The sequence below is a fragment of the Seriola lalandi genome, unplaced genomic scaffold (genome assembly GCF_002814215.2).
Source record: "Seriola lalandi dorsalis isolate HSWRI2012SDOR001 ecotype SW California unplaced genomic scaffold, Sedor1 jcf7180002054978, whole genome shotgun sequence".
Taxonomy (NCBI): domain Eukaryota; kingdom Metazoa; phylum Chordata; class Actinopteri; order Carangiformes; family Carangidae; genus Seriola; species Seriola lalandi.
This window is the reverse complement of record NW_019525528.1, coordinates 337647-364142: the sequence shown is the minus strand read 5'-3', so window position 1 is coordinate 364142 and position 26496 is coordinate 337647. Positions and strand designations below refer to the sequence as shown.

The 26496-nt window shown below is 42.4% G+C and overlaps 4 protein-coding genes across 8 annotated transcripts in view; 3 read left to right on the top strand and 1 right to left on the bottom strand.

Annotated features, from left to right (window-relative positions):
- Window positions 1–411: 411 nt before the first annotated feature.
- On the top strand, window positions 412–3610 carry LOC111646934 (sialic acid-binding Ig-like lectin 15). Its single transcript, XM_023396523.2, has 3 exons — window positions 412–564; window positions 2334–2723; window positions 3115–3610. Exons 1-3 carry the CDS (start codon window positions 510–512, stop codon window positions 3537–3539), a joined length of 870 nt encoding a protein of 289 aa, XP_023252291.1. The 5' UTR covers window positions 412–509; the 3' UTR covers window positions 3540–3610.
- A 1488-nt stretch (window positions 3611–5098) lies between these two features.
- On the bottom strand, window positions 5099–9230 carry LOC111646940 (IgGFc-binding protein). Its single transcript, XM_023396535.2, has 3 exons — window positions 9150–9230; window positions 7285–8418; window positions 5099–6472 (listed from the first exon to the last, which is right to left on the bottom strand). The coding sequence occupies exons 1-3, from the start codon at window positions 9196–9198 to the stop codon at window positions 6036–6038; spliced, it is 1620 nt and encodes a 539-aa protein (XP_023252303.1). The 5' UTR covers window positions 9199–9230; the 3' UTR covers window positions 5099–6035.
- Window positions 9203–17709, top strand: LOC147817276 (uncharacterized). 2 transcript variants are annotated; one of them, XR_015436510.1, is made up of 4 exons: window positions 9203–9284; window positions 11179–12267; window positions 15479–15651; window positions 16522–17709. XR_015436510.1 is itself a non-coding variant. In XM_087171177.1 (4 exons), the coding sequence occupies exons 2-4, from the start codon at window positions 12250–12252 to the stop codon at window positions 16718–16720; spliced, it is 390 nt and encodes a 129-aa protein (XP_087027303.1). In that variant the 5' UTR covers window positions 10668–11296; window positions 12146–12249; the 3' UTR covers window positions 16721–17709. The 2 variants fall into 2 exon arrangements, 1 of the variants encoding a protein (XP_087027303.1); XM_087171177.1 differs by lacking the exon at window positions 9203–9284 and having other exon boundaries at window positions 10668–11296; window positions 12146–12267.
- A 3335-nt stretch (window positions 17710–21044) lies between these two features.
- Window positions 21045–26496, top strand: part of LOC111646928 (sodium bicarbonate cotransporter 3-like) — a 37120-nt gene continuing 31668 nt past the window's right edge. For 2 of the 4 annotated variants that reach the window (XM_023396512.2, XM_023396511.2), the window contains exon 1: window positions 21045–21240. In XM_023396512.2, coding sequence (XP_023252280.1) covers window positions 21139–21240 — 102 coding nt within the window. In that variant the 5' untranslated portion in view covers window positions 21045–21138. The remainder of the gene's footprint in view (window positions 21241–26496) is intronic. The other 2 variants (XM_023396516.2, XM_023396515.2) reach the window with 2 other exon arrangements.

Below are 26496 nucleotides of genomic sequence, written 5' to 3'. Positions count from 1 at the left end.
TTACTTCTTCTGTTCATGAGTTGGACAATGTCTAAATCCACAATCTAAATGTCATGTATTGTATTTTCAGTTATAAGCATGTTTATTTATTTATGTATCAATTTATTTATTGATTAATTTGTCCATTCATGTATTCATCTATCAATTCATTCATTTTGTCTTCAGGGAGATTCATGTCATGCATCACGGTGCTTTTCCTCACTCTGACCAGCAGAGGTCGCCATCCAGCTGTGATTTTAAAAGCTTCCAGTGATGAAGAGTTGATCATGGCTGCGAGGAAACCGTCAGCGGTTCACGACGCTTCACTTCACCATCAGGAGCAAGAAACTCACTCAGGATGAAACAGCCTCATCTCTGCTCCACAACTGCCTCCTAAAAATAAAAAAGAGGAAGACTGGCAGGAAAACGCACAGTCTGGAGGTTGTGAGTCACATGAATCGCACACACTCACACTCACACTCACACACACATATTCACCTCATACCTTGTGTGTGGTGTCTTCAGTCATCATGGTGGCCTGGTTGCTCTGTAGCTCTGTGAGTCTGCTGCTGTCTGCTGCAGGAGGTGAGCTGCTTCACACACCGTCAGGCAGGTACATGATCTTCACGCTGTGGCTGTTTCTGTAGTTTCTGTTCTGAGCTGGACACACAGACGTGTCTGTAGGACTGAGGCGGAGCTGTAGGAGGGACATAAAACAGTGTTGTGTTATATTATTGTTGTCATTCAGTGACTCACACCTGCTCAGTCTCACCTGTGGTCCTCTGGGTCACAGAGAAGGCTCAGTGTGAGTAGTGAATGTGTGAACAGGTGCTAAATGAAAGGATGAAATCTACAGTGATGTGGTCACCAGATGTGAACCAGCTGATTTCAGAGCAGTTCTCTCCAAAATCCAGTTTAAACAAGTTGATTAATTAGTTGTTTAATCGATCAGTCAATGGACAGAAACTATATTTCTTCTGTGAACTAAATCTCTGACTTTTAACTTTGGATATTTGTGAGGAGCATTTTTTAGATGAACAACTATTCAATTAATTGAGAAAATAATCAACATATTACAGTTTTTTATATATTGCTAACAAGCATCGGCCAATACTGATGCCGCTCTTCATAGTGTCTGCATCTCGGCCAAACTGTTCATCTCTCCTCACCTGTGTCATTTTTCAAGGTCAATCAGTATTTAATTTCATTACATTATAAGAATATCACCTTTTCACTTTATTGACTGCACTAAAGTAAATGTGACAAGTGAATCAGAAAATAACAATTTGCTTCAATATCCTTTATTTTTTCTATATCTTTGGATAGTCATTTATTTGAAACAAAAAACTAATTCCTGAAATTCCAGGGCTGCAATAATAACTTCAAAAACAAAATGTACAGTTTAATAACTTCATCCACAAAGATGAACTTATGTACAGTTTACCTGCTCCATCTCCATGACTCTCTAAACTACAGTAAATCAGTGTCACAGTATCTACATGTGTAGCTGTGTATTTCCCTGTTTGGTTATTGAGCAGCTCACCTGGACATATCGATGCCACAGTCCCTTCCTTCCTCATTATTTCATTTTACTGTAAATATTCTGCTCAGATTTTCTATATGTTTCAATATGTTTCCTGCAGAAATGCATGAGATTTCATGTCATTCTGTTTTGCAGTCTGTTTTGAAAACAGTGTGTTAGCAGTGTGTTCGAGTGTTTAGCTGGTGGAGTGTGAATGAGAGAAGAGTTCATGGGTTTTGGGAAATGTGGTAATTGATGATTTTAGTGATGCAGCGATGAAATGATTGACAATTACGTTCACGTAGACTTCAGTTTCTGACTGTTCACAATTGAAACAAACTGTAATCAACAATGAAAATACATGTTGTGTTTAGTCTGTCACCCGCCTGTATGTGGTGCGGGCAGATGGATGAGTACGTCTCCGCCATGCTAGCACGTCTCTGAGGACTGCGGTGTGTCGTTGTCGTCTGGCGCCACCATCACGTCACGATTGAATGCTCTATGACCAAACACCTGCAGAACTGATGAGGCTCCATCAGCCTCAGCTGTGCTTAAAACTAAGATGGAGAACATGGTGACATCATACATGCTAAACATTAGCATTTAGCATCAAGGCATTGCTAAGTCTAAGTTAGCATTGCTGTAGCCTCTTTGTGTTGTTAAACTGTTTAATAAAAAAGGTCCAACCAGCGAATCAGACACTTTGTAGTTGGGAGGCGGAGCTAAGATGAAATGTGAGACTGTGTCTTTAAAGTAATCAATGACCTGACTGTTTATTGGAGAATTGTCAGCTGTTCTAAGACACACCCTCCCTTTTCCCCCCTCCCACCAGCCCTCGGCTCTGGAGATGACGGCTGGTCAATGAAGGTGCAGCCGGAGGTCCGAGCCATTGACGGTTACCCGGTGGTGCTGCCCTGCACCTTCAGCCACCCGCAGCACTCCCAGCATTCCTCCCTGCAGGTGTTGTGGCGTCTGGGTCACGGGCAGGGCGCCGTTGTGCTTTACCGCTGCACTAGCCGGCCCGGGGCCCCCACCTGCGAGCCAGGGCCCCAGCAGGACCAGCGCTACCGGTTGGAGGGAAATCCAAGAGAGCACGACCTGTCGCTGCGCATCAACAGCGCCACCCTGCAGGACAGTGGTCGCTACTACTGCAGGGTGGAGGTTCAGGGACGAGAGCACGTCAGCTTCGAGGACAAGATGGGGACCAGACTGAGAGTGGAGGGTACGGGGCCCGGGGCAGGGTCGACCCACTGAGGGGCCCGGGTGAAGATTTGTTGTTGGGTCCCTCTGTTTCACTCTAGAACTGAAACAATTAATCAAATCAATCGACTGACAGAACATTCGTTGTGATAATTGATAGATTATTCTAATTAGTATTTTAATGATTTTAACAGTCCAGGTTTTAAAACTAGATTTTGAATCTCTCCACCAGAGCAGAGCCACAACATGGAGGATCAGTCAGTTCATATTCCACTTCAATGTAATTTACTGTTGATTGAATCATGACCCCTGGGGCCCCGGGGCAGTTGCCAAGTTGGTTACCCAGCCCTGCCAGCAGGGGCAACAGTGGTACTGTATTTTCCTCATGTGTTTTCCCTCCTGTCTGTCTGCAGCTCCTCCGAAGATCCTGGCTCTGACGGTGGAGGGCGGGGAGCAGTCCGGTTACAGAGCTCTGTGCCGGGTCCAGGGCTCCCCCCTGCCCGACGTGCAGTGGCTCGGTCCAGACGACCTGCTGGAGGGCTCGCCGGTCGGCCCGCTAGCTCAGGGCACCCCGGCTCACTACCACACCGTCAGCCAGCTGAGAGACGTGGAGCCGGGCCAGCAGTACACCTGCAGCGCCTCCAACCCGCTGGGTAAAGAGCAGGCCACCCTCTACGTCCTGCCCCCCCAACCCCTGCACTCCGTGGCCGGGGCATCGCCTCCACTCCTGCTCCTCCTGTCAGTGTCTGTGGGGGCAAAGGTCATCCTGCTGGTTGGGATGGGGGTGTGGATTGTGCAGGGGGGAGTTCTGCAGGGAGTCAGCTGCTGGTGGAAGTGACCTGCTCTGACGTAATCTAATGTTCTTTATGCATCACTATAAATAAAAATCATTTATAATCAGTAAATAAAGATGTGATGACTGTTTCTAACCTTATCTGTTAGACCACCAGTGAAGGCTGCTGCATAAACAGATAGAGCAACAATATAGTGAGACAGAGTAAATATAAAATATGTTTGTAATATTCTATAAAATACAAACGTTGCTGACAAATACTGAAAAACAGAAAACCACGAGACTTTTAACTCCGTATCAGAAATAATCTCCATCCACACTAACACACCTGAAAACACAGATCACGTGACCATCGCCTACACTGAGCATGTGCGAGCCGGTGTAAACAGGAAGTAGATTGTCTCCTCTGCAGTAAATCCTCTGAAGGAGGAGCAGCAAAGACATTAAGCATTAAAATAGATAATGTATCAGATGATACGTGGCTTGTGAAAAGTTGACCCAATATTTATTTCGGTGACTATAGTGCGAAAGAATCGATGACAATCTGTGATCAGGTTCACGTCTCCCATCGGAATGAACAGACTCGGACCTGCCGCTGGTCTCATAAAGGGGCGGGGAGGGGGAGAAACCCACGTGACACACTTACAGGAAATAATTGAAAGTGAACCGTCTCTTCTCTTCGAGCTGCAGATCTACGTCACACTATTTGGCATTCGCGCATTTTGTGTGAGCGCGTGAGAGGTGCTGAAAGCAGGTTGGTTAGCCTCATTCACAAATTAAAAACAAGAAAAAGAATACATTTAAATCCCTTTCCTATGATGACGCCATTGATAATTTCTTATCTGTAGCTAAATGTGCGGTTACTGAATAAACAATGTTCCTTCATTAGCTACGCCTAGCTAGCACATGGTTTAGTTTTCTGATCTGTCATTGACTGAAAATGTAAAATAGGGTTGTGTATGTATGTGTACCACGAGCTGGCTATTGTGTCTGTTTGTTTAAATGTAGGTACTATTTATCTTGCTAGCAATTAGAAAGTCTTATATCCCTACAAGCACTCTCTCGGTTGGTTACATTTGCATATAAATATCAATTGACCATGTGTTTACTTTCTTCACTAACTCAGGCAAAAATGGAAAGACTGAAACGAGAGAGATAAAGAGATAAAGGACAAGATGAGGAGATGGACAGAAACAGAAGGAGATGAGACAGGAAGAGCAGGTATTGCCCACTGTGCCCAGGATAGCATTAGCATTATGTCCCTGTGCTAGTCAACACAAACAAAACTGACTGCAGCATGCACCAAACCCCCCCAACAATCCCTCTCTGTAGTTCTAAAACCCTGAAGACGGCCATGTTCACCACAACACAGCCCCCGAGTCTTCAAAATAAAACGCAACCCCAGAGTTTTCAAAATAAAACAAAGTAGAGGACGCCAGGAGCAAACATGACAGAAGTGATGAGTGGTTACTGGTTACGACATCAGATATTAATATGTTAAATGTTGAAGCTCTTTTCAGCCTTTGCTCCTGATTTTGGCAACAAACGAAAATCACATTAAACTTCAGAAGATTAAATAATAAAGAAGGGAAACAACAGCTGTGTATTTCACACATTATGATGAATTTAATGGTACACTCCAAAACATCACAAATTCAACTGAGCCAAGTCTTTCTACATACGGTCTGAAAGCTGGTTTTGAAGTAAAGACACAAAAGTGTTTGAAATTACGTCCTCTAAACGATCGATCAATTCCTAATTCATATATAATTTTTATGTCACTATATACTGTCACCCTCTTCGATTGTCTGTATCCAAAAACATTCTCTGTCTGTGTGGAAAGTTAAAGGAAAACATGGAGTCATCATAAAAAAATTAGAAATTCTCCCTTTTGTGATTTTCTCTCACAGGAGAACACAGCTGATTTACAGAGCAGATAACAAGCATCATATTTCATTTCTGTGGCTGTCATGAAACAGTTTTCCACATGTCTGTTTGTTTTCAGTGGATCATGGATCATGGAAAGTTTCTGGTGTTTTCATCAAACTACACTATACAACAGAACGTTGGAGGGAACGCTGCGGGCTGCAGGTTCCTGAACACACCGTCACTGATCACATGGCTGATCCTCTAGTTCATATATTTGAAACTTATTGTAACAACATTAATAATATCAGTCAACTATAAAGGATGTCTATATGATTATGAATATATATACCTAACCACAGAGGGGGTGTTGTGGGGGTGGGTGGATAACAACCATCATCCCTCTGAAACGACCCACGTGTCATATTCATCCATCCACCTGACGTGGACTTTGTCACCGACCCTTTTCCTTTTGCTCCTGTCATCACTACAACTACTAGATGTTGCCTAGCAACAAAACCTACCTATGATGTCATAACAACCTGCTGCACAGATGACCTGTGAGCTCGTTTTCCACAGAAGAGAAACACTATCTGACGGAGGAACAGACTTGGACACAACACCGGTCTTCTGATGGGGTTGGTTCATGTTTTCCCGCCCGTTCACCGATCCTGTTCAGTTAGGGAAGCGCGGGGGGGGGGGGGGGGGGGGGGGGGGCAAGAGGACGGGTTTGCTGTAGCAGAGAGGACGGGCAGTCTTGCAGCAGTCCTTGTCACTCCACCCAAAGTCCTTTTTCAGACTCATGATGGCACACTGGCCGTCGTCCGCATTTCCGGGCTCCCCCTTCTCCCAGTTGGTGTCAGTGACTGGGTCTTTGTTCAGCCAGTACCACTCTCCGGTCAGGGAGCTTCGGCGCATGCCAATCCACACGTCCCGCACGTTGTCGCTGTTGGCCTGGACAATCTTTTTGTGGATCTGTGCCCAGAGTGTGGCATTGGACAGGCTGACCAGCTCCAGGTTCTTGTCTCTGCAGTACTGCAGAGATTCACGCCAGCCGAGGGCCTCGTTTCCCAATTCTACAACCTCTGGAGTCAAGGTGCAGCCCCTTGGATCTGTAGAGCAGAGGAAGACACACAATGGGTATTTGTCTCTTTGTGGTTGTTTGTCTCTTTGTGGTTGTTTGTCTCTTTGTGGTTGTTTTGTGTCTTTTTGTGGTTGTTTTGTGTCTCTTTGTGGTTGTTTGTCTCTGTTGTTGTTTTGTGTCTCTTTGCGATTGTTTGTCTCTGTGGTTGTTTGTCTCTTTGTGGTTGTTTTGTGTCTTTTTGTGGTTGTTTGTCTCTTTGTGATTGTTTGTCACTTTGTGGTTGTTTTGTTTCTCTTTGTGGTTGTTTTGTTTCTCTTTGTGGTTGTTTGTCTCTTTTTGGTTGTTTTTTGTCTCTTTATGGTTGGTTTTAATCTCTTTGTGATTGTTCGTCTATTTGTGGTTGTTTTGTGTCTCTTTGTGGTTGTTTGTCTCTTTGTGGTTTTGTGTCTCTTTGTGGTTGTTTTGTGTCTCTTTGTGGTTGTTTGTCTCTTTTTGGTTGTTTTTTGTGTCTTTGTGATTGTTTGTCTCTTTGAGGTAGGTTTGTGTCTCTTTGTGGTTGTTCGTCTCTTTTTGGTTGTTTCTTGTCTCTTTGAGGTAGGTTTGTGTCTCTTTGTGGTTGTTTGTCTCTTTGTGGTTGTTTTGTGTCTCTTTGTAGTCGTTTTGTGTCCCTTTGTAGTCGTTTTGTGTCTCCTTAATAGCCACCTCATTCAATGGTTCTGGCCCAGGGCCCCCTGACCCCTTGGGTCCCACAGGCCTGTTCAGTAATCTATGGATTAAAACCTGGATAAAAAAGTTGATTTATATGAACACAGGAGATACAGTGACGGTGAAGGTCCTCACCTGGACTTGTACTGATGATGGGAGCTGGGTTCCCAAACAGACCACTTTCAGTATGTCCCACAAAGTAGACGGCCATGTTGGAGGACTTGTGCCAGATGAAGTTCTGTGGCAGCGCCAATTTAAGTTCTGTAGAGACGAACTCTGTCCCTTTCAGCTTCTGCCACGCCGGATTCTTCAGAGGAAGATCTCCAATTTGAACCCCATCAGTGAAATCCTTGTGGACCACGATCACAGCAAAGCCCTTCGTGTCAGGGATGTGGTTGACTACAAAGCAGGAGGCAAAGTCCTCCTCTGGGACCAGAGCGAGGAGGAGGCCGGGCCGGTAGAGGATGGCTGTGCCGGAGGTCTTGACCAGCGGTGAGTCTGGGTCAAAGGCGACATTATAGGGTTTTTCCTTTGACAGGAGCAGAAATGTTTCCGCCACAGCGCCTGTGGCCAGAAAAGGAGGAATGTAGAACTTCAGCTTCTGGTTTCTGGCGGGCGGCAGCATGTTGTACAGCAGCCCACAGGTACAGTTCTGCCGGTTGGCACAAGGGTGAGCAAAGAGGACGGCCACCGGCTGATCAGCTGTCACAGCTCGCAACTCATCCCTTTCATGTACCCAGATTGAGGAGATCTGCTGGGGCTTAAGTGAAACCTTCTGAGTCCGTGCACCTGTGACAGTCACCTTGGTGTCCTGGTCCGCACTGACGATAATCAACTTGAACGGGTTTCTCTCAGTTACATTCACTGTGACTTGGTCGGTGGTTCCTTGGATTGAGGGTATCGGCGGGATGAGGTACTCTGTGCCCAGTTTCTCAGTCGGTATCACCAGAGCTGTCTGCAGACTGTTGCTTTTCTGGCTGATGGCCTGGACCGTGATCCTGTTGCTGCTGGTGATGACGAGAGTTTTCTCGGAGATTAAGGGCATCCTGAGCTCCAGTCTTGCATCAAGATCGAACTCCTTAGACTCTCCGGCGTTCATGTCTGCATTTGTGAGGTCAAAGGTGTGCTGTTTGAAGGTGATCCGTGTGTTATCGTGCAGGGCTGTGATCTGGACCTTGTTCTGGGGAGTAGCAGGATAATAATAGGCGATGTTCTCCGGAAAAACAACAATGAAGCTCAGACCAGTGTTGTTTTCTGGTGGACTGGATCCTGGAGAAGAAAAAAATCTGCTAAAGCAAAAATAAACTCAAACTGTGCAGTTTTCATTCCTTTGGATTCTGACTTTATAAAATGTTGTTCACTTGTGGCCCTAATCCTCGTCCTACTTTCAAACTGTAATTGCTGACATGTCAGTGTAATTCCATGAGGAGCCACAGGGAGGAGACAGAGGGTAACACTTTATAATACACTGATGAATACTGATGAAGTGACTGCGTGGATCAAGGAGAAAGAACTGTGTGTTTAATCAGGAATATATATGCTTATACTGGAACAATCCTGGGAAGGAAGTGAAGTTCAGGGAGATTAACTTAAAGAGCTCTGTGTGTAGACACACAGGAGTACATGTATATACACATATACAGGTGTACCTGAATGCAAACACATCATTTGAATGTGCACAACATTCAAATTTATGAATAAATTCAGACGTTTCTGTGACAGAAGCTTGTTACCCTCTGTGCTTCAGGTGTTTTCCACCATTCTCTGACGTTGTGAGGAGAAAACTTTATTCACTCAGTGGAAACACAAACATTCAAACCTGCGATGGAAACACAGCTGTGATCCGTCACATTATTCAGACCCAGCTGACACAGTATGTAATGAACCTGGGCCGGGGCAGCTGATGATGAATCATGACTTTACCTGCTGCCAGGTGATGCCTCCTGCTCATATGTTGAAGTGAGTTTAGCTCTGAGGTGTGAGCTGAGTGTGTGTGTTACCTGAGCTCAGAGCTGCCAGCAGCAGGACCAGGAGCGGCCCGGGACACATGGTGACACCGGGATCAGATGAGTCTGGTAAACCTGGACCCAGCACCTGGAATGACCTGTGGTTGAAACGAGTCGCTCCAGACTCAGGTGTGTGATACTCTATAGATAAAAGTCTGACTGATGATGTGAAAGGAAAAACAAACAAAAACTTTTGACACTAATAATTAAATGTCAGTTGCGAAATGAATCCCTAACTCACAAGTTTCCATTTCGTTTGTTTGTTTTGATTTTTCTTTCTTTCTTTTTTATTTTTATTTTGCCCCGCCCACACAGGACCTCCCCCATATATCAAATATGATTTAAAAGAAAAATGAATAAATAAATGACAATAAGAAAAACACAAAACAAACAGAAAAATTCACCAAATTAGCAAAATAATCGTAAATAACTTGAAACTAAAACTAAAATAAAAGATTAAACATCATAAAGAACTAATCAGACATCGTGTATGTTGAAGACGTGGTAAAGTGTGTGTGTCTGACCTGTTTAATGAAGAGGATGATGAAGATGAAGATGATCGACCTCTTGGGTGTTAACAGAATTAAATCTGAAGAAGTTCAGAGATTTAGAAATCAAAGCCTCAGAATCTTAAAATCTTAAAATCCAAAATAATTTCTCACCTCTCAGGTAAAATCTGTGTCTCACCTGTTTGCCAGCCGTCCAGTCTCCTGACTCATCTCCTCTTTCTCCTCCTCTTCCTCCTCCTCCTCCTCCTCTCCTTCACATATGGAAACACACATTTGTCAGTCAAACAGCAGCTGATTTGCATGAGACGAGCTTCAGTGTTCATGGGGGTTGGAGCTTCTACAGTTTGTGGTTCTACATCAGTTTTAAACCTGGTCTGTGGTTTTGGTTCTGGGGGCTCGTTCAGTCCGGTGGGACAGAACCAGTTCAGGTTCTGGTGAAGAGACTGAACCACGAGGAGCTGAGCTGAGCTGCTGCTGGTCGGCCAGTCGGTTGTTCCCTGATCTGATCTGGTGTCAGTTTGACAGTCAAATCAGTCGGAGCTGCACAAACAAACATTGAGCTCATGTCTGATTTCATCTGATTGAAGTTTCAGTTCCACTTCACAATAAGACGACCCTTATAAGGGATTTATAAATAGATTAATAATTCAGTTGTTAACACTTTGTAAATCATTATTACAGTTTTCATACATTGATGCAGGATCACTATTTGGCAAGATCAAGTTAATGTTTCCTACTCATTAATCTTACTAATGAGTTACGACCATTTATAACTGGTAAAAGGAGCCTGTTAGTAACTAATTAATAAATGATGATGTGTTTTACCCTTCACAATAAGACTCCCTTTTACCAGTTATAAATGTTTGTGTCTGCACCTGCAATGCTAAAGTCCTAAAGAAGAGACTTTATATCCATTGTGCAGAACAATCTGATGTATGAATTATAATATATATATATATATATATATATATATATATATATATATATATATATATAGGGGAGAGTGGGGTAAGTTGTGCCATTTTTTTACTTAAAGTGCCTTTAAAGCAAGGGGATTACAGTAATGCCTCCAACTAAAATATGTACATATAGTTTAGGATGTTGTGCATCACACGGAACAATCACTTTGGATCTTAGATAAACTGTTTGAGAATTATAGCTTTAGAAAAAAAAGTGGTCAACTTACCCCCGCACCGGGGGTCACTGTTGGCCTTTTCATCCAATGTGTTATAACAGTTTATAAAGTATTTAGAAAGTGTTAATAAATTAATTAATAAACTAGTTATAAACCATTTATAAATCCTTTATAAGGGGAGTCTTATTGTGAAGGGGAACCAAAGTTTCCTGAATCACAGAGGAGGGATGTAAACTGAGTAACACGGTCCCCAGCTTTCTGCTCCAGCTTCATCTTTACTCTCTGCCGTGTATTGATCAGTTATTGATCCGGACATTTATTCTGACATCACTGCAGCACTGCGTGTGTTTCACATCTGTGGTTGTTTTCATATTTTCAGGTTCGTCCGTCTCATCCTCATGAACACGATACATCACTGATGTCTGGAGGGAACTTCTTCATATTTAGCACAAACATTCAAGGATGAACTGTTTGGTTTGGGTGGTCAAAGGTCAAAGGTAACGTGACCTCACAAAACTGTTTTTGGCCTCTTGAATGTGATATCTCAAGACCATCTTGTCCTTGGAGCAGTGATCATGTTGTCCTGCAGGTGTCTTTACACACACACACACACACACACACACACACACACAGCAGCACATAGTAATGATCACTTGTGTTGGTATCATTTGTTATAATCAGTATTGAAATGAATGTGCGACTCTGATCTTACATCATGTTGCCAAAAGTATGTGGACAGTAAAACGTGAGTGTTTAACCCTCCACGATCAATCACCTCACTGTTGTCCAACAGGGAGTCCTGGCTTCCTGTTGAATTAAATTTTACATCATGATGCTCTGCAGGTCTCTTTACACACACACACACACACACACAAACACACACACACACACAAACACACACACACACACAAACACACACACACACACACACACAGTAATCCTGCGCACACACCAAACCTTTTATTGTTCTGGTTGCTCTAGTTGTGTAACTGTGAGAGCTGTTATCTAACTGACTCTCAGAGCAACACTTTCCAAGAAAATAGGACAGTGTGTGTGTTTGGAAACTGAGGACAATTTATTTTATTTTATTTTTATTCTTATTTATTTTATTTTATTTGGGGGATTTTAAATGAATGTGTGTGATTATTGTCCTGAAACACACTCATCCCATGCATGCGAATATATATATATATATATATATATGCCTACTGTGTGTGTGTGTGTGTGTGTGTGTGTGTGTGTGTGTGTGTGTGTGTGTGTGTTCCTGTTTCTGCTAATCTTTAATCTGTCTCTAGATTACAATGTGCAGGAAGTCCTGAATAATGAATAATGACATCACTGTGCAGCTGTAGCCCCGCCCTCCTGATGACATCACACATAATGAGGACAGAGGTTTATTAGAGAGCTCAGACTGCGGAGCTCTTCATTGTGAGGAGTCAGCAGCAGCAGGATGGCCACGTTCGTCTCAGTGAGTAATTCAACCTCTTCACTTCTTCTTCATGTGTCTGATGATAAGAGACTGAGATCATGTGATGTGGAGGGAGACGCTGTCACATCCTTACCTAGAGAGTAGAAATCTGACTGAAGGCTCTTTGAGAAAAGATTTTTTTTTTTTTTTTTTAAAGTATTTTTTTTTTTGGGGGGGGGCTTTTATGCCTTTAATGGACAGCACAGTGGAGAGTGACAGGAAACGGGGAGGCAGAGAGAGAGGGGGAATGACATGCCGTCCGATGCGGGATTCGAACCGGGGCCGACTGCAGCGAGGACTGTAGCCTCTATACATGGGGCGCCTGCTTAAACCACTACACTACACGACGCCCCGAGAAAAGATTATTTGACCAGACAGTTGATTAATTAGTGGATTTGTCCGTCAGCAGAAAATGAAGCATCTGTGTTGGTAATCAAATTAATTTTTTCTGTTTTTATCATGTGAAACGTGAAGATTTGATGCTTGAAGTGAAAGTAAGTGACAGTAGAGTGACAGTAGAGTGACAGTCGAGTGACAGTCGAGTGACAGTGAAGTTACAGTAAAGTGACAGTGAAGTTACAGTGAAGGGACAGTGAAGGGACAGTGAAGTGACAGTAGAGTGACAGTGAAGTGACAGTAGAGTGACAGTGAAGTTACAGTGAAGGGACAGTGAAGGGACAGTGAAGTGACAGTAGAGTGACAGTGAAGGGACAGTAGAGTGACAGTGAAGTGACAGTGAAGGGACAGTGAAGTGACAGTAGAGTGACAGTGAAGGGACAGTAGAGTGACAGTAGAGTGACAGTGAAGGGACAGTAGAGTGACAGTAGAGTGACAGTGAAGGGACAGTAGAGTGACAGTAGAGTGACAGTGAAGGGACAGTAGAGTGACAGTAGAGTGACAGTGAAGGGACTGTGAAGTGAAAGTAAGTGACAGTAGAGTGACAGTAGAGTGACTGTGAAGTGACTGTGAAGTGAAAGTATGTGACAGTAGAGTGACAGTAGAGTGACAGTGAAGTGACAGTGAAGTGACAGTGAAGTGACAGTGAAGTGACAGTAGAGTGACAGTGAAGTGACAGTGAAGTGACAGTAGAGTGACAGTGAAGTGACAGTGAAGTGACAGTAGAGTGACAGTGAAGTGACAGTGAAGTGAAAGTAAGTGACAGTAGAGTGACAGTAGAGTGACAGTGAAGTGACAGTGAAGTGACAGTGAAGTGACAGTGAAGTGACTGTGAAGTGAAAGTAAGTGACAGTAGAGTGACAGTAGAGTGACAGTGAAGTGACAGTGAAGTGACAGTGAAGTGACAGTGAAGTGACTGTGAAGTGAAAGTAAGTGACAGTAGAGTGACAGTAGAGTGACAGTGAAGTGACAGTGAAGTGACAGTGAAGTGACAGTGAAGTGACAGTAGAGTGACAGTAGAGTGACAGTGAAGTGACAGTGAAGTGACAGTAGAGTGACAGTGAAGTGACAGTGAAGTGACAGTAGAGTGACAGTGAAGTGACAGTAGAGTGACTGTGAAGTGACTGTGAAGTGAAAGTAAGTGACAGTAGAGTGACAGTAGAGTGACAGTGAAGTGACAGTGAAGTGACAGTGAAGTGACAGTGAAGTGACAGTGAAGTGACAGTAGAGTGACAGTGAAATGACAGTAGAGTGACAGTAAAGTGACAGTGAAGTGACAGTGAACTTTCAGGTCCTGGACTGATCTGAGGACGCTTCCTCATTTGTTAGAAACAAACATTTTTCTCTTTTTTCTGTCGTTTTATTGACAAAATAATTGATCAATGAATCTGTAGAAGAATCTTTAGTTAAGTTTATCTTAAGTTAAGTTACTTTAGTAAATTATCGAAAGTAAAAGCACTAATTCTGCAGTAAGATGAACTTTGATCTTTGACAGATCATTGATCCTGAGTCATTTCACTGTTGTAGCAGGTGGTTCCCAACCTGAGGGTGGGGGCCTTGCAAAGGGTCACCAGATGAATGTGAGGGGTCGTCAGATGACTGAGCTCTGACTCCCTGATGTTTTAATTCTTTCAGCCTCAAACAGACATTTAATTGAGACGTTCAGGGACGTCGTTCAGAGATGTTGTTCAGGGACATCTGGACACTTCCTCCACATCTGCCTCCTGGTTGTCACATTACACTATAGAAGTTTTTAATTATTTGATCAAACTTGTGATGAATCTGATCAGTTTCATCATTAATCATCAGGGTTTCATCACAACAACAAACAAACGAATGAATAAACAAACAAACAACATCAATAAGAAACTGATGAAACACAGACTTCAGATACAAACTACAATAAATAATAATAAAATTCTGTAACTGTGAAAACGTGTCAGTCAGTATCTTTGTGCAGCTGCTGCTGAAGGAGGGGGGAGGGGTGGGGGGCCTAATTAAAACAGAAGTAGGTCTGTATTGGCGGTGGGGGGGGGCGTAGGGGGGGCCCCTGGGAGCCACCCTGCTCGATTTAGACCCACCGCCCTGAAAGACTGAAGCTCCTCTGAGGTGTGCTGACAGGAAGTCCACAGTGTAAAGTAGTATAAAGTATAAAGTTTTTCCTCAAAAAACAAACAAACAGGAAGAAATATATAGAGCATGTGTTTGGGACTATTTTCAGCGGAGGATGAATTCACTAGCTGCTGTAGTGAGTATCTGGGGCAGCAGGACGGAGAGTGTGGGACGGAGTCTAAATAAAGAGTGTGTTGATGGGGATGAAGAGAGAGACTCATGAGTTAGATCACATTTTATTCTGTTTTTACTCCACCCACGGACCCCCACCCTGACCCCTGCTTGAGGTTTCTACCTGTTAGGGGGGAGTTTTTCTTCTCGCTACTGTTGCAATGGGGATGTCAGGTCTCTGTAATAATATCATAGAGAGGACGGTGGACATTGGTCCTGGTCTCTTGTTTGTCCGGGTCTCTAGTGGTCTGGTCTCTGGTGGTCTGATCTCTGGTGGTTTGGTCTCTGGTGGTTTGGTCTCTGGTGGTCTGGTCTTTAGTGGTCTGGTCTCTTGTTTGTCCTGGTCTCTAGTGTTGTAGTCCCTAGAGGTCTGGTCTCTGGTGGTCTGGTCTCTAGTGGTCTGGTCTCTTGTTTGTCCTGGTCTCTAGTGTTGTAGTCCCTAGTGATCTGGTCTCTGGTGGTCTGGTCTCTTCAGAGAGTTAGTCTGTCCTCTCTGTAACTGTCAGTAACATCATGTGTCTCTGTCTCTCAGCTTGCCACCTGTCACCACTGTCCCATCGTCTCGTCCCGTCGTGGTCTGGTCTACAGAGACTCTCTTTCGGCTCTATCCAGGAACCTGAGGGCCCCAGGTCGCCCCCATCCGCCCCTCAGCCCCCGACTGCAGGGTCTGGGACTCCACAACAAACACCACTGTAGACTTACCAGGTAACTAGCACTCATACACCACCCAGCATCATTAACCAGGAACATTAACCAGTAACACCACCCAGTAAAATTAACCAGGAACATTAACCAGTAACATTAACCAGTAACATTAACCAGGAACATTAACCAGTAACATTAACCAGGAACATTAACCAGGAACATTAACCAGGAACATTAACCAGGAACATTAATGAGTAACATTAACCAGGAACATTAACCAGTAACACCACCCAGTAAAATTAACCAGGAGCATTAACCAGTAACACCACCCAGTAAAATTAACCAGGAACATTAACCAGTAACATTAACCAGTAACATTAACCAGGAACATTAACCAGGAACATTAACCAGTAACATTAATCAGGAACATTTACGAGGAACATTTACGAGGAACGTTAACCAGGAACATTAACCAGTAACATTAACCAGGAACATTAATCAGGAACATTTACGAGGAACATTTACGAGGAACGTTAACCAGGAACATTAACGAGGAACTAACCAGGAACATTAACTAGTAACATTAACCACTAACATTAACCAGGAACATTAACGAGTAACATCACTCAGTAACCTTAACCAGGAACATTAACGAGTAACACCACCCAGTAACATTAACCAGTAATATTAACCAGTAACATTAACCAGTAACATTAACCAGGAACATTAACCAGGAACATTAACCAGGAACATTAACCAGGAACATTAACCAGGAACATTAACTAGGAACATTAACCAGTAGCACAACGTCACACAGAACATCCAAACACATGAATCAGCTCCGTCAGACTGATGGTGTTAAGACTCTGATACAGGACCTATATTCTGAAAGCAGGACTTGACTGACTCCGTTTTCTCTCCACCTCACAGACCCGACCTCCCACAATCCATTGCTCTGGCTCACTCCAAGCCATCAGGCAGCATGAAGCACCTGGTCCTAGCTCACCTGAGGAAGCTGTTGACACTGAGCCCCGCCCAGCAGAGAGGCCTCCATCTGCCGGTCAGACCTCAGACCAGCTGCAGGACAGTCACTGGTGATGATGGTGATGATGATGATGAGCTGGACTGAACTGAGAGCTTCCCGACACCAGAGGGCACCGCAGGGTTCAGAGAGACAGGAGGAGGACTCAGACTGGTCCTGAGTCCAGGAGACGGTTTGATCCTGAGGGCGATGGATCCACATCAGCTGGACTGACTAAGACTAGGATCCAGGGGGAGCTTCATGTCTCCGTCACAAAAGGCTGCAGTCTTTACTGTCCACATTCTTTTGAACACATAATGTATTTTAGGAGCTTGTAATTAAAAGGAATGAATTTTAACTGTAGATTAATTTTACAGTTTCTTCATGTTGATTAAATAGTATATATTGTTTCATGCAGGAAGTTCTACACTGTAAAAAGTTTGTTTTTAGTTTATTTATAAATAAATAAAATGATTTATCATCAGTTTGAATAATAACATTATGAACAGTTATAGGAACCGTATAGATAAGTTGTAATCATTGATAATTAGCAGAGTTCCTTCTGCTGCTGCTTGTTTTTCATGTTGTTGTTGTTGTTGTTAATTATCTTCGTTATCAAACTGTAATTTATTTTTCATAATAATAAGCAACATGTAAACTCTTTTAGAGACATGCTAACATGCTAACATGGCAGAGCTGCAGGAGTTGTTTGCAGTATTTAGACTCAGTATATTAAAACTTGGTCAGTTTGGATCAATAAATCAATAATAGGTAAATGATTAAGTTACTGCAGCTGAAACCAAAACCAACCAACAAACAAGATTCAACATGTTGATCTCTGATCTTCATCGCTGCTGGTCAGTGTGTTTCTGAATGTTGGACAGAGCTAGGCTAACTGTTCCCCCCGCTTCCAGTCTTTATGCTAAGCTAAGCTAAGATAACTACATCCTGACAGACATGAGCCTGATGTCTGACTCTCAGACAGAAAGAAACAAAACGTGGTACTGTTCTGATGATGATGAAGATGATGATGATGAAGATGATGATGATGATGATGATGATGATCTGAAATAAATATAAAAAATAATTTCAAACTTTTCTTGTTCTTCTTGTTCTTCTGTTTCAACAACATCTACCATAAGTAAAAGCCACTGACAAGTCTCTAAAGCATCATGGGAATTGTAGTTGTTGTAAGTATGTTGGAACAATCAGTAAAAACTCTTCCTCATGAACGAGATCTCTCAGTCACATCTGGAGGGAACTTCTTCAAATTTGGCACAAAGATTCATTTGGACTCAAGGATGAAGTGATTAGAAGTTGGTGGTCAAAGGTAAAAGGTCAAGGTCACAGTGACCACTTTATCCATAACTCTTGAATTCATTCACTAATCATGCCACAATTTAACTCAAATGTCTATATGGATGAAATGATGTGATGACATTTTATATCCAAAAGGTCAAAGGTCAACTTCACTGTGACATCATCATGCTCTGCAGAAACACCTGCGGTCATTATTCAGCCTGTGGCTCAGGACGGAGAGACTGGGTCCATGTTTCCTGACAGTCGCTAGTTGGTGCAGCAGAGAGAGAAACTGTGAACTGTCCCTTGAAGAGTGGTTATTTCTATAACTCACATCAAACTGTGCAGCTGCGAACATCTCATCCACACAGAGACGTCTTTATTTCTGTCTCTGGACCTGGATCAGACAAGCTCAGATCCAGGTCTGGGACCAGAGATCCTGCCCCAGTCTCAAACTGGATTCTGTTGTCTCTCTGTGTTTTTGGAGAGAAATGTTCTTTTCATCGTGTCACAGCAGTTTTCTTCATATTATAAATTAATATTTATCTAAAGGTGACACCTGATGAAAGTCAAACACGTTACTTCAAAAAGATTGATTTTCCTTGTTCAGCAAATACAGGACACTGAAACATGTTAATGTAGAACAATAAAGTGGATGGTGTTATATAACAAGCAGCAGGTCAAAGGTCGTCTGAAATATTAATTATAGAGCGGTGCAGGGCCTCGTCTCCTGCTGACAGCTCCGTTTAATCTGCTCTGTTAATGAAAACCAGCAGGAAAACACACACACACACACACACACACACACACACAAACTGCAGAGGCCCCACTTTTCCTCATGATTCAATACTTTATCATCAGACAATAAATAAATAAAATAGTAAATAATACGTTGTCGAGATAGAAACTTTAGTTTCTCATGATTAACAGGTTGAAAGTTTTAAAGGTCCCATATTTAACACTTATATTTATATGTGTCGGTTTGAAGTAATAATTATAGTTATAATTATATTGTTATTGCTTATTCACTAATGTCAGATTTTGTTGTTTTCTAATAACAAATAGAAACTTGTAATAATCAGGAAGTTCATCATTAATGTGAGACTTTCTGAGAATTATAGAATTGTTTATTTGTTACACAACGCCAAACCATAATATGACACTCGTACATAAATATTTGTATCTGTAGTTGTAGTAATATTACCCGTAATTATGAGGTCATATATGTCATACTGATGAGCAACAAAAAAAAAATGTTGGTGAATTTTTTGCAGTGGCAGTAATGGTCTTCCATACAGAACGGTGACTGAGAAGAAAAACATCAAAGCAAAATGAAACTGTGATCAAAAAGATTTTATTACACAATCCAAAGTCAAAACATAAAGAGTGGATATTAGAGGTATGAAATATTGAAGGTATTAGTTTTATATATAGCTCTATATAACACTGCACCATTATTTTCCTGAAGAAACAGTTTGACTCAGACACTGAGGGCGTCCAGAGCCTCCTGCTGCTTTGTGGGAACAATAATGACTTGAGTGTAATGAAATAATCTGTCAGGATTACAGGAGCCGCAGGAGGGAAACACAACACAAACATGAATCTGCTAATCACAGATAAGCTGTTCAAAAGGTCGCTTCACTGAGGGACCCTGTCACCGCTGATTCTAGCTTGATTTACACAGATTTGAACAATCATTATTTTGTTTTTCACCATCAGATGAACTTCATCATAATCTTTCCCACAGACCAAGGGGGACTGGTGCATTCATGGGCTGTCTTACAGACTGGGAAAAATGACTTCCCTGCTTGGTAGTCTTATTTTCACAGACATATCAATACGTTATTCAATGTCCGTGTTTGTTGTGCTTTGTGTTTATCCAGGTGTGGATAAACACCTGTCCTTCACTGTGTCATTTCCTCTGTTTCTCCCAATGCCTGTTAATGTTGCGTAGTACCACAGGAGTCTAGTTCTCCACCCAGCTCTGGGTCCGGGTCATGTTATCTCTGCAGGCCTCCCTTCACACACAGTGAAACCTCACAGCTGCTCCGCTGCTCGTCGACTCCACTGTCTAATCAAATTCAAGTCACTCATGCTGCCTTCAGAGTGACCTCTGGTTTTTGAAAAAGCCAAGTAAAAAGATAACCCATCTGCAGCTCCTCCTCCTCCTCTGATGATAATGATGACGAAGATCACTCACTGTTTATTCAAGAACTAACAGTAATGTTTACCGTCCTGCAGACGTCTTGGCCCGTAGAACATACTAGGGTCTGATACTGTTAGTTGAATGCAGGTATTTACTGAGAACTCTCACCAGTGTGAAGTCCTATTAAAAAGACTCATATGTGCACTATGGACGTGTGACACCTTCTACAAACATCATTAACATAGTCACACAGCTGCTGTAGGTAAATACAGGTCAGGTTGCAGGTAGAGCTTCATCCCTAAATGAAACAACATTCAACAGGTGGAGAATCTCTGCAACTAAACATCCAACAGCAAAAACAATGACGTGAAACACACAGTGATATCCTCAGCTCTCGTAACCTGCAAACATCAGACAATAAAGCTGGAAAAAGATTTTTTTTAATGTTTTTATAATTGTAACTAACAAACAGGAACACATAATGAAAGTTAATTTATTATCAGTTATCTGCAGCATTATGTTTAAATCAAATCTTAATTTATGGCAAGAAATCATGATTTTCCAGGTGACAGATATTTTACAAACATTACGAACATGATAAACATTCAAATCAAGTCCTCTCTGGGTCTCCGTACTATCCAGTCAGACTGATACTGAAGAACCTGCATCTCTGTAATTATTCTTAATTAATTTATAAAGACAAAAAGAATCATATAAAATGTTATTCATAATGTACATATATTCAAACCATACAATGTATATGGTGAGATCAGTGATATATGATCTGCTATTATGGGAAAGTTTGTTGTGGTAATTTAACTAACACACTGAAGTGAATGAGAGCTCCCATGCTTTGTTACCGTCATAACCCCGCCTACTCCACTTTCCCGCTCGATTATTGGTGGAAGCGAAACAACGGCCGCCTCGTCAACGGAGGACTGCACTGTCAATCAAAAGGAGGCGGGACTTACAGCTGGAGTTAATATATTCCAGGCAGTTGTAAAGAAGTGGCGGAGTGAAGCTGGTTTAAGAAGAAGAAGAAGAAGAAGAAGGGGGGCCGGTGGCGGTTGGCTCAACTTGGATGAATTATCAGCTCCCCGCGGACAGAAAGAGGAGTTTTCACAACGTTTGCTGGAAAATGGCGGAGGACCAGAGCGAACAGATGAGACCTCTCCTCACATCTGTAAGTTCCCACTTCGCTCTCCAGTGTACCTGTTAGCCGGCAGCTAGCGACCCCTCTGTGAATTATCTCAGAAACAGCACCGGGAAGAAACCGGAGGCTTTTTTCCCTAAGATGGTGTCTGCTGTCACAGAAAGCTCCGCGTGAGTGTTTCAAATGTCTGTTAACGGAGAAGCTGTCAACAAGCGCGGAAACAACGGCTGCCAACATGACTGCTTTTGTTTTTAAGAGACCACGCTTGTGCCAGGAAGTGAAGTAATGATGCGTGCCGTTTCTCTGTCTCTCTCTCTCTGTCCCGCATTAGAAAACTCTGTGATTCTTGGTTCTGAGACTTGCCGCCGAGTCAGTGAACGTTATAAAATGTTGTAAAAGATGGATTTGACTTGTGTCGAACCGTCCTTACATTCGGCGCAGATCACATCCACCCAGCTGGGCTCATTGTGACAAAATGTCAGCTTCTTTCTTGACTCATCACTGTCAGTCCGTTTACATCCTGCTGCACGTTTGGCCGAGAAGTTCCTCCTGTAATCAAAGTGAAAATCTTATTTAAATGTAATTACAGTGTGACAGAGCTGTTGTATATATGCACAACATGAGAGTGTTTTAATGATTCAGAGCAACTGTCTTCACTTTTTGTTTGTGGTAAATAGTTTCGCCGATAAATAGTTTCGCCGATAACTAACGGTTTAATGAACAGAGTTTGGTGTGGACACCATCACTTGTATCTTGTGTGGAAGTGGAAGGAAAAACTGGTGTTTAACCAGGAAACTTGGGCTTTAGCCACTTTATTATCAGCTTGTTGAAGTGTCACTGAGCAAGGCAGCAATTAAAAACTCACAAGCTCTCAAGACTGCCGGCTGAGCACGTGGAGATGATTGGTGATTCACATTGTACTGGAGGATACCAGGGTGTTAGTCAGCAGGAAGAGGCTGCTTCTTGTTCTGATGATGCTCTTCTGTAGCTGACCTCTGACCTCTGGAGCTCATGTGGGTGAACATTAGTTAATTAACACTCTCAACCTGCTGAAGTTTCATTTCCTCAACTTGCCATCCTGCTGGATGGTGCACTGCTGTTAGCATGGAGACATGATTTTCAAAACTATGAACAACTTTATCGGAAACGTGAGTTAAGCGCTTTGCTGTGTCGAACCTGTGAGCTCTGCAGGTTCATGTCGGTGAGACGGAAGGAAAATTAATTTTAACTGTAAAATCTTGGTCTCCATATACAAACATGCATCTCTGTTCCATACGTGTTCTGTAACAGCTGTTCAGGCGTGGCGGGGAGTCTCTGACTGTGGCTGGTTGTTGATGGGATCTGTTGTCGTACTTCCAGGTGTATTAACAGTGACGGGATCAGTCGAACTGAGAGGATTAATTAACTGAACTTATCAACAAGTCTAAGCTGGATCAGTCATAATGATGATTTTTGTTCAAGAGCTCCTTTCACTCAATAAATGTATGATTTTATATAATAATATATTATTATTATTATAAAATTTATGAAATAATTTATAGAATTAAACGTTATAGAGTGTGACAGCAGCCACTCACATTATTCCATGAGTCCTAAAACACATTTGAATCTTCCTTCATTTACAGTCGATCTTTGGCAGAGCGGCTCAGAAACATCACAGCTGTATAATCTCTCTGTGAGTGAGACCGTGTGAGTCGTGTTGAAGCTTGACAGAAATGTCACTAAATGTTACTGGTCGGACCAGAAACGTGACGTTGGCGCTCATGCAGATGAGAGGAAAACCTGTAAACTTGCCATAAAATGTCTGTAACGGATTTCATGAATGAAAGGAAAGCAGAGACACAAAGGAGGTGAAGAGACATGGGTGTGGACTGATCAGGTGTGTGGAGGCAAAACCTGAGTTTGACTTAGTTTCTGCAGCTGGTTGAATAAAAGTTTTAGTTTTTATTTCAACAATAAAATGTTCCACAGTTTATCAATGTTTTTTTTTTTTTTTAGTTTTAGTTGAAAATCGTCTTGTTGCAGGTTCCATCAACACAATGAACCCAGATGGATATTTATCCTTACAGTGTGTTTGCTGTTATAAATCAGCTGCTGTGTGGTCGCTGATCACACAGAGGGGTCACATCAGACACATGCAGGTGCAAACTGACACATGACTCTGTAACTTAAACAGAGTTTTTTATCTTATAATTATCAAAACACAGGATGAAGTAACTGTTGCCATGGTGATAATAGAGTCTCAGAGTTTATAAACTGTTCTGATTCAGATAAAACTTCATGGATTTGTCAGTCAGAATCAGATGAACCTGATTTACTCCAAAGCAATTTCAGATCTCCTGTAGACTGTAGAAAGTTAGTTTAGTTACTAGTTTAGTTTATTTACTAGGTTAGTTTAGTTAGTACTTTAGTTAGTAGTTAGGGTACCTCAGTTAGGGTTAGTAGTTTAGTAAATAGTTTAGTTGTTAGTTTAGTTACTAGTTTAGTTAGTACTTTAGTTAGTAGTTTACGTCAGTTTAGTTAGTACTTTAGTAAATAGTTTAGTTGTTAGTTTAGTTACTAGTTTAGTAAGTACTTTAGTTAGTAGTTTAATTCGGTTGGTAGTTTAATTTAGTTACTAACTCAGTTTAGTTAGTAGTTTAGTTAGTACTTTAGTTTGGTTGGTAGTTTAATTTAGTTACTAGCTCAGTTCAGTTAGTACTTTAGTTAGTAGTTTAGTAAATAGTTTAGTTACTAGTTTAATTAGTAGTTTAGTTTGGTTGGTAGTTTAATTCAGTACTAGCTCAGTTTAGTTAGTACCTTAGTTAGTAGTTTACTTCATTTTAGTTAGTACTTTAGTTTAGCTAGTAGTTTGGTTGGTAGTTTAATTTAGTTACTAGCTCAGTTTAGGTAGTACTTTAGTTAGTAGTTTACCTCAGTTAGGGTTACTGGTTTAGTAAATAGTTTAGTTGTTAGTTTAGTTACTAGTTAAGTTAGTACTTTAGCTAGTAGTTTACTTCAGTTAGGGTTAGTAGTTAGGAAATAGTTTAGTTGATAGTTTAGTTACTAGTTTAGTTAGTACTTTAATTAGTAGTTTAATTCAGTTAGGGTTAGTAGTTAAGTTAATTTACTAGCTCAGTTTAGTTATTAGTTTACTTCAGTTTAGTTAGTACTTTATTTTAGTTATGTTACGGTTGTGTTTATTTAAGTTAAATTACATGATCTTTGACAGGATGAAAACACTGGTTGTTGATGGCTGCTGAGACAGAGTTGCTCCTCTGACAGACAGTGGAGGTGAGACAGGAACACAGTGTTTGGTGCAGCTTCTCACATTCACCCTGTTAAAGACTGAACACTGATTCATTTAAAGAACATTAGAGAGTGAGACGACATGAAAAACAAGAGACTTTCACTTTGATGACTTTTTGGCTTTTGAACCAACTTGTTGGAGTCTAGTGTTTGTGTCTCCGTCCTCCTGCTTCTTGTTTGTTGGTGCTGTTGCTGGTCTGCAGTTTTATCACTAGCAGATGTGTGTGTGTGTGTGTGTGTGTGTGTGTGTGTGTGTGTGTGTGTGTGTGTGTGTGTGTGTGTTCTTACCTTTAATCTGCTGCTTCCTGTCTGCGGATGCTCCATGGAACCTGAGGTGAAACTTTTCACTCTCTCTGAGCTGTGAACAATGTGAGTGGCGTGGAGCTGAGGCCGCCTCTGTGGCTGCGGCGCTCTGATGGAGCAGCTCATTGTTCGGTGCAGATGGAGCCGGAAGTGGCAGCTCCACAATAACACAACATTTATTAGGCTGTTTGATCCAGAGCCGCAGCAGCAGGTCAAACACGTTCAGACTCTGGTCCTGAGGGGAACACAACCCTCAACCCTCGCAGGGTTAGTGGCAGGTCAGAGGTCAGAGGTCAGTCATGGTGGATGGTGCTGCAGTCGGACAGTGGTCGTTATGAGGATGCACCACATTGGCCTGAATATAGGAGGACTCAGACAGCAAAGTTGTACACCAGTCCTGTTGGTGATGGAGGCAGTGTGGCCTAAAGGTTAGAGATTAGAGGAGCAAGCTTGTAACAGGAAGGTTGCCGGTTCGATCGACCGGCAGGATTAAATCTGAAAGAACAGCACTTATCCACTGTGGTGCCCTTGAGCAAGGCCCTTAAGTAGGGATACTCCGATTGATCGGCCCATTTTCATTAAAAATATGTGATTGGTAGATGAGAACTAATGCTTCTAGTCACCGATCACCTGTGGTCAATACTCTGGTGTGCGGTGTAGTGTGGCCCCGCCTCCCACCGACAACATGTCGCCATGTGGAACTTTGACAATGTGTGTGAGACTGATTACGTACGCCATCTGTAACGATGACAAACATGATCGGTATCGACCTACATACATACATACATATATATATGTATGTATGTATGTATGGATGTGTGTGTGTGTGTATATATAATATGTATATAATCCCAGGAAAACAGAGTCCCAAGGATTCTGGTTTATTACAGGACCCTCAGGAACCCCTTCAAGGAGCCCTGGTTGTTCAGGCAGGTGTTCCTAATAAACTGGACACAGGTGTTTCCAGCCTTCTGATTGGCTCCTCTCTAGTCCACCAGTGGAGTTTTGGCCATGATTGCGGCAGTAGGGCGAAGATGAGGAAGTCACAGAAATCATTAGACTCCACCCTGTGAACATCATGTCAAACACTCACTGATACATCAGCTGTTTGGACCTGCCCAGAGTGTTTGATTGACAGATGGCATCCAGGCTGCAGGAACAGTAATTATAGAGACTAAAACAACGAGCCACGTGCTCATTGCTGCTGCACACACACAGTTGCAGTGTATAGAGGTTAGTGTTGTCGAGGCGTCTCCGGTGACTCGTGTTGACGTCAGCAGACTCTTCCTCCGGGGGCCTGCTGCTCTGTGGGGGGGGGCTTTTCCACTGGATCCTGTCAGGATGGAAACTCAGTCTGTGGGGACTCAGACAGAAACTGTACTGAGGAGATGATGTGAAGAGGATTTTTTTATTGTTGTTGTTTTGTTTATTTGTGTACGGATCAGAAACTGAAGGTCGACCATGTTGGATCATTAACACTGTGATGTTCCTGTGCTGAACATCTGGAGGATACAGATGACATGAGGCCTCTCAGGGTCTTGCAGCCCTCAACCTCCGTCACATTGTGATGTCATGCAGCAGCGGATGATCTAACATGTATCATATAAACTCTATGTGATGAACGCTGTGTTTCTACCGTTCACCTCACCATGAAACTAAAGGTAATTAACTTACCAGATGTAAAATTCTTCCTTA

Excerpts from the sequence above, each read along its gene's own strand:
- LOC111646934 (XM_023396523.2), top strand. The coding sequence starts at position 510 with ATGGTGGCCTGGTTGCTCTGTAGCTCTGTGAGTCTGCTGCTGTCTGCT. Across the intron at positions 565-2,333 it reads GCTGCTGTCTGCTGCAGGAG|CCCTCGGCTCTGGAGATGAC; the intron begins GTGAGCTGCTTC and ends CCCTCCCACCAG. Across the intron at positions 2,724-3,114 it reads GACCAGACTGAGAGTGGAGG|CTCCTCCGAAGATCCTGGCT; the intron begins GTACGGGGCCCG and ends GTCTGTCTGCAG.
- LOC111646940 (XM_023396535.2), bottom strand. The coding sequence starts at position 9,198 with ATGTGTCCCGGGCCGCTCCTGGTCCTGCTGCTGGCAGCTCTGAGCTCA. Across the intron at positions 8,419-9,149 it reads GCTGGCAGCTCTGAGCTCAG|GATCCAGTCCACCAGAAAAC; the intron begins GTAACACACACA and ends TTTCTTCTCCAG. Across the intron at positions 6,473-7,284 it reads CATCATCAGTACAAGTCCAG|ATCCAAGGGGCTGCACCTTG; the intron begins GTGAGGACCTTC and ends TCTGCTCTACAG.
- LOC147817276 (XM_087171177.1), top strand. Across the intron at positions 15,652-16,521 it reads CACCACTGTAGACTTACCAG|ACCCGACCTCCCACAATCCA; the intron begins GTAACTAGCACT and ends TCCACCTCACAG.